Raw genomic sequence first — 12,561 nt, 5'->3', positions numbered from 1 at the left:
AATATCTGGTCAGTGGTGCTTCTCCAAAGCAATCACAAACTGAGACTAATTCTTCATGGAAGAATTGACTGGGGCCTAGTGATGAGATCTTTGGAGCTCAGGTACAGGCACAACTGCTCTATATCAGACAGCGAAAAGCTCTACGCTTAGAATTTGCTTGAGAGCCAAACAGATCTACGAGAACAGCACAGCCGTGGCTGAGAAAGGATGCTGAAAAGGGAAGGACACAATCTTTACCTGCCACCAAAAGCAATGACAGGGCAGTCTGCAGCACCATACTGCTGCTTAATCTCAGTAATTAGCACTGCATAGTCAGCAAGGGCTTGTTCCACGGTAAGCAGACCAGTCTTCTTCAGCTGTGTTGATTCGAGTCCAAATGGGAGAGACTTCCCATAGTATCTCTGAAAGGAAAGAGATATGCTGCAGAATGCTGGTGTCAAGGTCCAGGTCTTCCCTGTTCTCATTATAGAACTGGGATAAGTGTGCACAAACAGGAAGCAATAATAGAGCACATGGTGTCCTCTAACTTGTTTGTAACTCAGGAAGTGCCTTTTCTCCTACATCTGATAAACAGAGACCTTCAGGACATATCTGCTTCACTGGGTGTCAAGCGGGCCCTCAGCACGCCTCTCTCCTGAAATCCCCAGCTAGAAAAGGGAACAGTGTAATGTCTTCATGCATAAATTCCAGAATAGTAGATTTAATAGAACTGTGTTGGAAATGGTGTGGAGATTAATTATCCAAACAAAAATAACTTTCTAGACAAGCATGGAGTTCAAGACCCATGGAAACTACTTACAAAAGCACTGATCTAAGGCAAATACCCTGTGGCATAGGCTTTACCGAAACAGTAATTCTGTATCCTGGATTGCTGGTAGGCACAGTAAAAAACATTCTGAAGCCATGGTTAAGTAAAGAAGAGCTGCTACCACAAGCAGAAAGCTTACAGCAGGTACCCCTCAGCTTCATGGCAAGAGGTGGTTTTATTTCCAGACTAGCAAAAAGCTGAATTTGGTAATACTGAACAGAATTTGGCAATACTGAACAGAACAAGACTCTGTTGTAGTAAAATACTCACATGCTCAGCAAAAATCACAAGTGCTTGCTGTTCCTCTGCTAATTCAAATATGAAGTCAGAGTTCTGAGCAAAAGTCCAGATGTCACCTTCATTGCCAGTATAGAAGAAGATGGGTCCACATCCTTCCTTCCAGAACTTTGCTGAGAAAATTGACAGAAGCAAATAAGCAAACAAACAAAACCCACAAAAACCGAACTAAAGAAAAAACCCCACAAACCCAAACAAACATCATGAGCATGAAATGACACTACTTTTAGTGAGTCTGGTCAGGAGCTTAACAGCCCAGGCTATAGAAATCTCTCATTTGAGCAGGGGTAAGTAAGAGCTTCCATGAGAACATCATGTGGGCTGGAACTGCCACTTCTATGATTCTCCCTGAAAATCCCTAAAAAACTCAAGTTCAGCAAGGCCTTTAGACACAGCTGCCTCATCATACCCCCAAGAATTATTTCACATCTATATACCCTCTTCAGCCCAGCTCATCCCAAAACACTTGAACGGATCATTTTCCCACGAAGTGGACATTAGGGAAGCTTTCTGCTGTGATGTATAATGTAGAGCCAAGCTGTAAATCACATAACTTAGAATGGTTTGGGTTGGAAGGGACCTTAAAGCTCATCTACTTCTCTGTCAGTTTAAAGCCATTCTCCCTTGTCCTGTACCCACAGGCCCTTCCAAAAAGCCCCTCTCCAGGCTTTTTGTGGGCCCCTTTAGGCACTGGAAGCTACTGTAAGGTCTCCCCAGAGCCTTCTCTTCTCAATTCTCTCAGCCTGTCTTCATATATGTATCAGATATATATATATATATCTCATATGACATATCATATACATAGATATATATATATGATGCTATGTTAAGATGATGTGCTTCATCCTTCAATTTGTTTAGAACTGGAGGCAAATTGAGACAGGGAGGACAAGCTGATCCATGATACCAGTACTTGCTTATCTAACAAACAGTTGCTTTAATGCTTGAAAGCATTTTATTTTAGCTTAGTCTTAAATAGCATAAGAATTAAGAGGGATAATAGACAGCTTTCTTCAACAACAGACCTCAGGTTGTCAATTAAGTGTTGATTTGGACACATAACCTCACACCTGGACTTGTGCAAAGTGTTCGACACTGTCCCACACGACATCCTTGTCTCTAAATTGGAGAGACATCAATTTGATGGATGGACCACTCGATGGATAAAGAACTGGCTGGATGGCCACACACAAAGAGTTGTGGTCAATGGCTCAGTGTCCGGCTGGAGACCAGTAACGAGTGGGGTCCCTCAGGGATAGGGGTTGGGACCGGTCTTGTTCAACATCTTTGTCTCTGACATGGACAGTGGGATTGAGTGCGCCCTCAGCAAGTTTGCCGATGACACCGAGCTGTGTGGTTCGGTTGATACCCTGGAGGGAAGGAATGCCATCCAGAGGGACCTCGACACGCTTGTGAGGTGGGCTGATGCCAACCTCATGGAGTTTGACCATGCCAAGTGCAAGGTCCTACACCTGGGTTGGAGCAATCCCAGGCACAGCTACAGGTTGGGCAGAGATTCAGAGCAGCCCTGAGGAGAAGGACTTGGGGGTGTTGATCGATGAGAAAATGAACATGAGCCGGCTTCAGTGTGCGCTCACAGCCCAGAAAGCAACCGTATCCTGGGCTGCATCAAAAGGAGCGTGACCAGCAGGTCCAAGGAGGTGATCCTGCCCCTCTACTCTGCTCTTGTGAGACCTCACCTGGAGCATTGTGTGCAGCTCTGGTGTCCTCAACACAAAAAGGACATGGAACTGTTGGAACAAGTCCAGAGGAGGCCACGATGATGATCAGGGGCTGGAGCACCTCCTGTATGAAGACAGGCTGAGAAAGTTGGGGCTGTTCAGCCTGGAGAAGGCTGTGTGGAGACCTCAGAGCAGCCTTCCAGTATTTGAAGGGAGCCTATAGGGATGCTGGGGAGGGACTCTTCATTAGGGACTGTAGTGACAGGACAAGGGTAAAAAGGGAAAGTTTAGATTGGATATAAGGAGGAAGTTCTTTCCTGTAAGGGTGGCGAGGCACTGGAATGGGCTGCCCAGGGAAGTTGTGAATGCTCCATCCCTGGCAGTGTTCAAGGCCAGGTTGGACAGAGCCTTGGATGACATGGTTTAGTGGGAGGTGTCCCTGCCCATGGCAGGGGAGTTGGAACTGGATGATCTTAAGGTCCTTTCCAACCCTAACTATTCTATGATTCTATGATTACAACATATTTTTTTATAACAGGTTACTAACCAAGAGACAGAGAAGATTTTCTGGTGCACAGTCAGGCCTCTATTGTTCAGATTAAATGCAATTCACCTTACTCAACACTATTCTCAGTCTGTGATCATCACAGAGATCTTCCAACAGTGGTTGTCCTACAGATGCCACTGCAGAACATCACAGGAGCCCTGAATTTAATTCTTGGCATTCTCAACACAGACTTGCCAAAGCAGGATTTGTGGGTGTGAAAGCTTTCTTTAGGGAAACTGATGTTCTTTGTTAATGAAGAGGATGATTGTCTCTCTGTGTTGCATTTGCTTTGGGTTATCAGGTAGGAAAACAAAGTGCTATTTTTACTGTGGTTTTTCTTCTGATATGCTTCCTGGCTCCTAGAGTAAACAACCAGTCACAGGAGCCAAAACCAAACCAGATGGATTGCTTAAAATGTATCTGGTTTTAGACTAAAATCCTGGGAATCTGCCAGCTAACTTCAAGAGTGTCAGATGCCTGGTTGTGAAACACCAGTCTCCAAGTTCTCACAGATAATCTGCGAAGTCTTCTATTGCAGAAGCAGCAGTAAAGGGGAATGAAACTCCTCAGAGGCATTTTGCATTAAAAACTATTTGTAAACCAGCAGAACTGCAATGTTAATATTTTGTTTCTCACAAATATTATTCAGCTATGCCCAGGACACACAGATCAAATGTAACACTTTCAAAACAAAAGAACTAGAGGTTAAGGAATGCTTTAAACCAGGTGATCCCAAGTTTCTGTCCACAAAGGGCCACTTAGTAAAATTTGGGTACACTATCAAAATTCACTGTCAATTCCCATATATTTGGACTGAACTGATCCATGCATTCACACTTGGTGAAACACATGATTGTGTGCAGGTGCTGAACAAGCTGCAGAGTAACAAATCCTGTAAGGAAGGTGAGGTGCTGCATCCAAAGCCCCAGACATGGACAGTTTGTGAAGCAGCAGCAGGCAGGTGCTGGGCTGGGCAGGCCTCTGGGCTGGTGCTATTCACAGCTCCACCTTTGCTCCCTGCAAATCTCTCCTTGATTCCTCCAAGCAGGCAGGATTGAACATCACATGCTGCTGGTTATTGGAGTTGCCGCCTTTTTAGTTACACACTGCTTAGAAAATCCTTCTTTCTCTTACTGCCTGTGGCAGAGAAAATAACTCAGCATTTGGCTAGAGAGGAAGACACTGTCGGCTCCTTGCTGGAATCCCTTACTGTTCAGCATGGTTCAAGCTATATATAAAGTTGCAGGGTTTTAAATAATGCAAAACACTGACCCAGAGTTATCTTAATTCTTGAGAACAATGCAATATTTCAGTCACTATTTCATTTTCCTCCTGCATTCATAGAATTCCAGACTGATTTAGGTTGGAAGGGAGCTTTAAAGCTCATCCAGTTCTAACCCCGGCCACGACAGGGACACCTTCCACTAGAGCAGCTTGCTCCAAGCCCCTGTGTCCAACCTGGCCTTGAACACTGCCAGGGATGGGGCAGCCACAGCTTCTCTAAGCAACCTGTGCCAGCACCTCACTACCCTCATAGGGTTAGAAGGGATCTTAAATCTCACCTAGTTCTATGTCAGGTTAAAGCCATTCCCCCTTGTCTTGTCCTTACAGGTGTCCAAAGCCCCTCTCCAGCTTTCTTTCAGGCCCCATTCAGATCACTTATTTGCACTTGCAAGAGATGCTGTGACCAGCTGAAGACTTACATGCACAGAGCCAGCCCTGGCACAAGCCTAAAGCTACTTCTGGTCTCTCTTGCTCCAGAGAGGTCAACCCCAAACCTGCGCTCCACAGCCCATGGCCGTAACAATAAATTGAAGGTAAGGAGAGGAAACTATGGATAACGGTGTGGTTGCAGGAACGAGTGGCTCAGGAAGGGCTCAAACTGACTCCTGGCTGCTCAGCACAGCTCTGTGAGCACTGAAAGCAAGGGCTCTCTGCCTCAGGGCACGAGTGGCTAGAGCTTAAGCAGACAGAAATTCAGCCTGAGCTATCGCAAGACCCCGCACGGCCATGCCGGGGTGAGAGCAGCTCGGCCACAGCACACCCCCAGGACCCACCTGTGACCAGGTACCGCTGCGGAAAGGTCTCGTTGCCACAGCTCTCGAAAGTGAAGTGGTCCCGCACCTGCTCGAAGAGCCGCTCCTCCAGGCCGGGCCCCGCTGCCCGGGCAGCTGGAGGGGGTGAACCGTCATCGCCGGAGAAACCGGCAACCGGCGCCACCACCCGGTACCGTACAGGCCGTACCGCCCAGCCCAGCCCTGCTAACCGGGGCCCAGCTCCAGCGCTCCCCAGGCCGGCAAGGGGGCTCCCGCCCAGGGAGACTGGCTCGAGACCGCGCTCGGGGCCTAGGGGGACTGGCTGGAGGGGCTCCACCGGTGGCAGGACCGGAGAAAAGGGGCGCGGGGAGGCGGGCGGGGGCTCGGCCCGGTCACCCACCGGGATGGGCGGCGGCGGCGGCCAGCGGCAAGAGGAGCAGGAGCAGCGTTTCCATGACAACCAACAGCTCCCACCGACGACAGTTCTGCCGCGGGGCGATCCTGGCAGCCTCTCACATGATCCCAGCGCTTTCGGCATCACGTGGTGACCCACCGGCCCATCACGTGGCCGTGCCTCACGGGGAAGCGCTGTGTTGCCCGAGCCGGTTGGTTCCGGGGGCGCTGCTGGAGGGCTCGGGCCGGGCGACACCTCTTGGGCCCCGGGTTGCGTGTAGGGGGTGGAGCAGGACCTTCAGCAGGGGCCTGAGAGTGCTGAGGCAGGGCAGGGCCGGGAGGGGCCTCTGTGTCCCCTCTGCGGGACCAGGCAGTGTGTTTTCGCAGCTCCCTGGTGTGCCGGCTATTGCACCAGCGGTGTCTTGTGCTGACTGACCCTGGTGGCTCCAGGCTCGGTGTCGGGAACCCAGCTTGCAGGGCTGGGACAAGGATGCTGTAGCATATAGTTTAGAAAATGGGTCTTATATAGGTATATAGTAAAAATATTGGGACTTATGTTACTATAGAAAAACCTCCTTTTCCAGAGTAGCACATACAAGGGCCTCCTGAAAGGTCCTGATCTGATGACCTGAGAACGACACTGATTTAAGAGAATTGATAGCCTGGGAGAAGGTTTTGGCCTTGCCTAGCCGGATAAAGAAACAGGGCTAATGAATGTCTTAATTGGGGAAAACAATCCTTGGAGGCTGGTACATCCTGGAAACACATGGACATCATCAAGATAGGACTTCGACATGTCAGCACAACATGATCAGGGTGTCCTTTAGATGAACCATACTCAAGATACTAAATAGCACACCTACAGGTCAAAAGACCCTTCACTGAGCATGCGGAGTAAGGAATCAGTGATGTTGATACATGTAAAAATGCTCCTACAATGCTCAGTTGTTTTAAGTGCCTCGAGGCTTGCAAACTCAACTAAAAGTAGCCCATTCATACCATGGCAACATTACATTGAATACATGTGGTTCATAGATAACAGGGATCTTGCAGGCAATCAAGAAGGACATCTGACCCTGTGGTGTGGAGGATTGCTACAGCGAGAAAAAGATGAAGCATCACATCTTCATCATCCTCTGTGTGACCTGTGAATAACCCGAGGAAGAGAAGAGAGAAGTAACGACCCCTAGGACCACCAAAGAGAGTTACCATGCATGCTCTAGTAGATAGTAACCTATGTCAGTTAATTCTGGGAAGAAATTATGTATAAGGTTCCTGGGAATTGTGAAAAACTAGGGACTATGGTATTGTTTATTAAGATTTATGCTAAGCCTGATGTAAAGATTAGACAACAAAAGAAAAGATAACCGTGGTCGCTTGTGCAGATTAAACCAGACACCGCTTGCGCAAGTTTTGAGGAAACATCTGCAAGTTTTGAGGAAATATCTGCAAGTTTTGAGGAAATATCTGCAAGATGTTCTAAAAAAACTGGCAGACATATGGGTGGGGGCAACTATTGCTTTGCTTAAGTGCTTTACTTGACACCAAAATTACTTACAAACCGCAAGACGCTTACTAAGGGCTTTTGCAAAATAATTCTAAAAATTATTGCACAGCAAGTTGAAGACCATATATGGAAAAGGATATCTAAAGGTAACCGAGGAGGACTTCAAGCCTTCAGCCTCAAGCAACTGGGGCATGCGCAGAGTACTCCGTTGAAGATACGAATGCGGAACTGGAGGACTGATAAAAAGGGACTGTTAGAACTGTTCAGTACGGCAGTTGTCGGAGCACAGACTCCCCTGTCGTCCAGCGCTGTCTTTGCTCATATTCTACTTGCTATAATTAATAAAATTCAATTGGATTATGATCCGTTGTGGTCCCAATTTATTACAGAATTATAACGTATATGTATGGGATCAATTCTCATAAGCAAGAAACCTGTAAGAACCGACATGCACGTTTGGTGGAGCAATTCCCCCATGCATTGGGTGCCATAATAAATAATGCCTGCTTCTTAATGCTACATTGTGTTAAGGAGTCTTATTTTGCTGACTTTTGGTGACAGTGTGATCTTACGTAAATTAACTGACCAGTTGTTAAATGGTGGGAAGGTTTTGGGGAGTGACTAACCTGAACTGACTTGTATAAATACATCAGTTCTGTATGGTGTGGGTGCCAGCTCTGCAATACCACCTAGTACTACTTTTTTGTGCAAACTTGGGGTAAAGAAACACTTCGGCTCTGTGTGTGAATCAGCCATTGCACACCAGGGAGTGAAGCCTGTTCTTGGGACTATGAGGAGGGTGGGAGCCAGCGAGGCTCAGTGCTGGTGCTATGCTACTGCACCATCCCTGCAGGTCTTGGGGGAGCTGCTGGGCAGAGGCTGGGGTGTCTCCACCTTGGTCTTACTGCTAGCTTCTGCTCTTTGAATGTCTGCAGCATTTGCCTCCTGGTGTTGAATCAGTGCTACTTTGGTCCCCTCCATTATGTGTTTGCATGGGAAGGAAGAGCTGGAAAGAGTGAAAGCCCAGCCAGTGCGCAGAGGCCATAGCAGCTTGGCTCAGTACCCAGTGGAGATGAGGGAAGTGGGAATATAGCACAGGATGAAATCAAGGTGAGGATCCATGGTGAGGTTTGTTGGTTTGTGTCCACATATCCAGTGAGGAGTGGGCGACAAGGTAGGAACAAAGGAGAGGAGGATGCCCCTTGCTCTTAGTAGGAGGATGTAAGTGTGTGACAAAAGTAGAGCATGTTCCCATGGTGCTGATACACTAGTGGCCCTGTGGTTGAGCGTACTAGGGAAAGAGGGAGCTTGCACTGCTCTTGAGAGCAAGTTAGGAGCAGCATGAAATCATGTAATGGGTAATTTCTGTAGGTTTTTGCTTCCAGAGGGAGGCCCCAGCAGATACCCCAAAAGGGAAGGTGGCCCTGAAGAAAAAGGGCGATGGAAAAAGTCGCATTATGAACTGGGTGGGGCTGGAGCTGCTGGTATGGCTGTAAGTAAATTCAGCATTCCCTATGATCTAGCTTAACCTTGTTATGCCAAGGCTGTATAAGTTTGCAAAAAAAGGCCTTTTTACCCCAAATGGTCAGTATATTGTCAGCTTATTCAAAATGTTGCAGGTACTTTACAAGATGTATGTGAATGTCCTAGGATTTTATGAAGGAAGGGTTTTAGCTTACTGAAGACCAAAGGAGTTGTTGTTGGAAGAAGATCTAAAACATGTCATGATTGGGAAGCTGCAGAAGCAGCATTTTCACATCTACTATTACCATCTGCAACCACGCAATGGCAATGACTGCATGGGAGATCAGTCTGGTTCAGGCGATCACAAGATAAAAGCAGGTGGAAGTGAGATCTATCCTGTCTTGGCCTGATGAAAGAACAGCACCAGGCTCCAACCATGGGTGAGCTCTGGCCAGGGCTTCTCTAGGGCTATTTGTCCTCAGGTTCCCACCTGAGGAGGTACAGAGGTAGTGCCTACTTAACTGGGTCTTCAGACCCCTTTAGTTTAAAATGAGAACTGATACAAAGAAACTAAACACATTAGCAGGCAAGTATTTGCTTTTTCAGTGGAGAGGAAAGGCTGGAGTCCTTGGAGCAGGTCCTACTTGGGCTCAGAGTGAAGGCTGTGCTACAGGCAGCAGGATTAAGATCTTATTTTCAGACTACTGTTTGTCTAAATTCTGTCCCAAAAAGCTTTGCAGAGTTAGGCTACAAGAAACACCTCTGAGATGTGCATTCCATGGCTTTAAGGGAAGAAGGAAGGATTTGTATGCGTTGCCAAGCTTTATGAAGGGGTTAGGGAAATCCTCAAGATGACATGGACCAAGATACTCAGCCTGGGGTAAGGAAAATATTCTTCACCAAAGCCTTTTGTATAAACCAATCCTAATAATATAATGCCTTTAAAAAGGCTCTTAGTATCTTCAAAAATTAAAATACTTGCTGGTGGATGGGACAAAGAGCCAAAGGCTTTCCAAGATCTGAAAAGAGAAAGAAATGTCTCTCCCCATCAATAATACTAAAACTCCTCCACAGATACTAACGGAGAAGGCAAGTCCCCATCTGGTGGTACTTTAAGACTGTCAGCTGTGGGCAGCTCCAGGTGGACAAGCTCCTTCCAATCTCCCTTGGTAAGGTCCTTGGCCTTGGTGGGGTAAAAGAGCAGGGGGTGCTTGGAGTGGCCTTTGGACACAAACAATGCAGTCCTGTATTTCTAGATGGTGGCATATGTGATATGTCCATTCATTTAAAATGATGTAAACCCTTCTGATGTCTGACCCAGGTTAACTGCTTCTAAGTTCCTGTTCTGTGAAAGTGGAGAGATCAAACACTTGTCGTGTCTGAACTGAGCAGCTTGTCTTGCTCTAATAACCTGTGGCACTGTGCGGCCTTTCCATAGATAATGTTTTGTTGTCTGTGTCAGCTAAAGTACATCTGGTGTAACAGTCCCTTGGTCCTAGCTGTCAGGATGGAAATAGGGCATCCAAATGTATTGAAAATAGGAAGAAGGGTTAAGCATATAGTCAGTTATAAACAGCCTTGCACGTAGTAATTGTGTAACTTCAGTTTCTCTCTTTGGAAGAAGTAGGATCTATGTATCTAGCCCTCCCCCCAACAAAGGGGGCTGACAGTAAACCTGGAGAGGGGCTTTGGACAAGGGCCTGTAGGGACAGGCCAAGGGGAATGGCTTTAACCTGCCAGAGGGGAGACTGAGATGAGCTCTTAGGCAGAAGCTCTTCCCTGGGAGGGTGCTGAGGCGCTGGCACAGGGTGCCCAGAGAAGCTGTGGCTGCCCCATCCCTGGCAGTGTTCAAGGCCAGGTTGGACACAGGGGCTTGGAGCAAGCTGCTCTAGTGGAAGGTGTCCCTGCCTGTGGCAGGGGTTGGAGCTGGAGGAGCTTTAAAGCTCCCTTCCAACAGAAACCAGCCTGGTATTCTATGATCTTCATTTACAAACATTTCTAGAACACCTTTGAGATCAATCAATATAACATGCTCAGAGGTGTCCTCAGCAGGCCTTCATTGCTGCTCAGCTCAGGGGCTCTGTGAGTGGAAACTTAGCTCCTTGATGAGCCATGGCTGACCGTGATCTACCAGTGTTCACCCGTGTAACTCCTGAGGGGTGGCCACACGAGACGCAGCCTCTGTGACTTCTCTGCCTGCTGCCATGGTTCCTGGCAGAGCTGGTTGGCTTCCTTTCCCTGTGCTCCTTGGCTGCTTGCTGTGGTAGTGCAGGGGGAAGGCAGAGGCAGCTGAAGTAGGGGAAGATGCAGACATGCCTTTGAGTGGCAGCTGGATTTCCTCTGGGTTGCAGAAACAGCCTAGCCCAGGAAAACTGTTGTGGGGCAGGTCCCAGCTCATACAGGTTACATGTGGAAGGCTGAAGTGTCTGCCTGGGAGAAAGCCTCCGTGCAGAGGGTGGGTTACCCTAACCTTTTTTGGCCTGGTGGTTGTCAGAGGAAAGGTGTCTTCTCCCTGTAAAGCACTGGGTGGATGTTCCCAGAGCTGTGCTGGCTGCTACTCTGAGCCAGAGCTCAGCATGGTGGCACTGGAGGTACAAAGAACCCATGTCCCTGAGGAGCACAGTGAGCTGGGAGTGGTGCAATGCTGAGCCTTGGATGCAGGAGGCATCATGTGGTTTGTGCCAGCCAGGTGGCCAAGTGCTGATGTTAATCCCTGTGCAGGCTTGCCGTGTGCCCTGTGCAGAACATGCATGCACTGTGCAAAGTGGTGTTACAGCACCAGCCTCCTGATAAGCTTCTTCAGGTCTGGTTTAGTGGCACTGTGACCTTCACAACGTGGTTAGCTGAGGAGTGATGCGGCTGTGCTGCTGTGCTGGCACAGGCTGCTGCGGGAGAGTAGGGGCTGGGCCTTGCAGAATGTCGTTGGCCACCTTTGCTGCCTGCACCAGCACTACGCAGGGGTAGCCAGCCATGGTCTGGTCACTAGGGCCTCAGGAGATGGCATGGTGGGTGCTCTATGGTACACCAATTCTGCTGGTGGCACGTGGTGGCAGGCTGCTGCAGGCAAGAGTGGGCACAAACTAGAGGGACCACCTGGCTGCTGTGCAGCCTGAGGAGGGTCAGTGAGAGTGCTGGTGAGGGAGCTCTGCCCATGGAAGTTGCACTTTCACCATTGGCTTCTCTTAACTTGAACAGTCCCTATGACAGATGAACGAACAGCACCACTTGTCCTCTGCAAGTGATGCCCTCAAATTCACTTGGGAGTGGGGTATTGTTGGGCCTTGTGTGACAGATTCAGTGCCACTGTGCTGTTGTGTTTTGCAGGAGTCCATCTCTAAGTAAGGTTCAGGGATGCCAAAAGCTAAGAGTGATTTTTGTAATCTGGAAAATGGAAACTTGCCTGCACGCAGGAGAGGTGAGGCTGGGGGTCTCTCTGTACATGCCTCTTCTTCCCAAGTCCAAGTATCTCTTGTTTCTGCACAGGGTGCAGCAGATCCCACAGCTTGGGAGCATGCCAAGGGACCACGCATCTGCCCTGCTCAAGCTAGCACCAGGCATGTTATCAGTCCTCCAGGATGCTCAAGGACAGGGTCCTGGAGACAGCTGCTAGTGAGTATGCATGGCCAGCACATCTGTGCAGCAGTCTGTTGAGGGGTAGATATTGGTGTGGGATGGGGCTCAGCAGCAACCTCAGGGTTGTTTAGAGGACCGAAACAAGCCACAGTCAATATTCTGGTTGTTCAATGTTGGCCACAGTATTTTGGCAGACTTGGGCAGTCCCTGTGTGACTAGGTCTGTCTTCAGCGGTTTCTTCCACTTGGGTATGC

General features: G+C 48.4%; 1 protein-coding gene across 1 annotated transcript in view; it reads right to left on the bottom strand.

The window, feature by feature from the left end:
- The window catches only part of DPP7 (dipeptidyl peptidase 7), a 28,980-nt gene extending 17,274 nt beyond the window's left edge, over positions 1-11,706 (bottom strand). Inside the window, exons 1-5 of the mRNA XM_061479660.1 lie at positions 11,567-11,706; positions 5,771-5,871; positions 5,392-5,505; positions 1,079-1,218; positions 238-401 (exon numbers count right to left, since the gene is read on the bottom strand). Of these exons, the coding sequence (XP_061335644.1) occupies positions 238-401; positions 1,079-1,218; positions 5,392-5,505; positions 5,771-5,871; positions 11,567-11,706 (659 nt within the window). The remainder of the gene's footprint in view (positions 1-237; positions 402-1,078; positions 1,219-5,391; positions 5,506-5,770; positions 5,872-11,566) is intronic.
- Positions 11,707-12,561: the final 855 nt, after the last annotated feature.

The sequence above is a fragment of the Pezoporus flaviventris genome, unplaced genomic scaffold (genome assembly GCF_033815535.1).
Source record: "Pezoporus flaviventris isolate CSIRO_AGI_PZ_B2104156 unplaced genomic scaffold, CSIRO_AGI_Pfla_v1 ptg000154l, whole genome shotgun sequence".
Classification (NCBI taxonomy): Eukaryota; Metazoa; Chordata; class Aves; order Psittaciformes; family Psittacidae; genus Pezoporus; species Pezoporus flaviventris.
The sequence above is the reverse complement of the archived record's forward strand: the minus strand, read 5'-3'. Positions and strand labels throughout refer to the sequence as shown.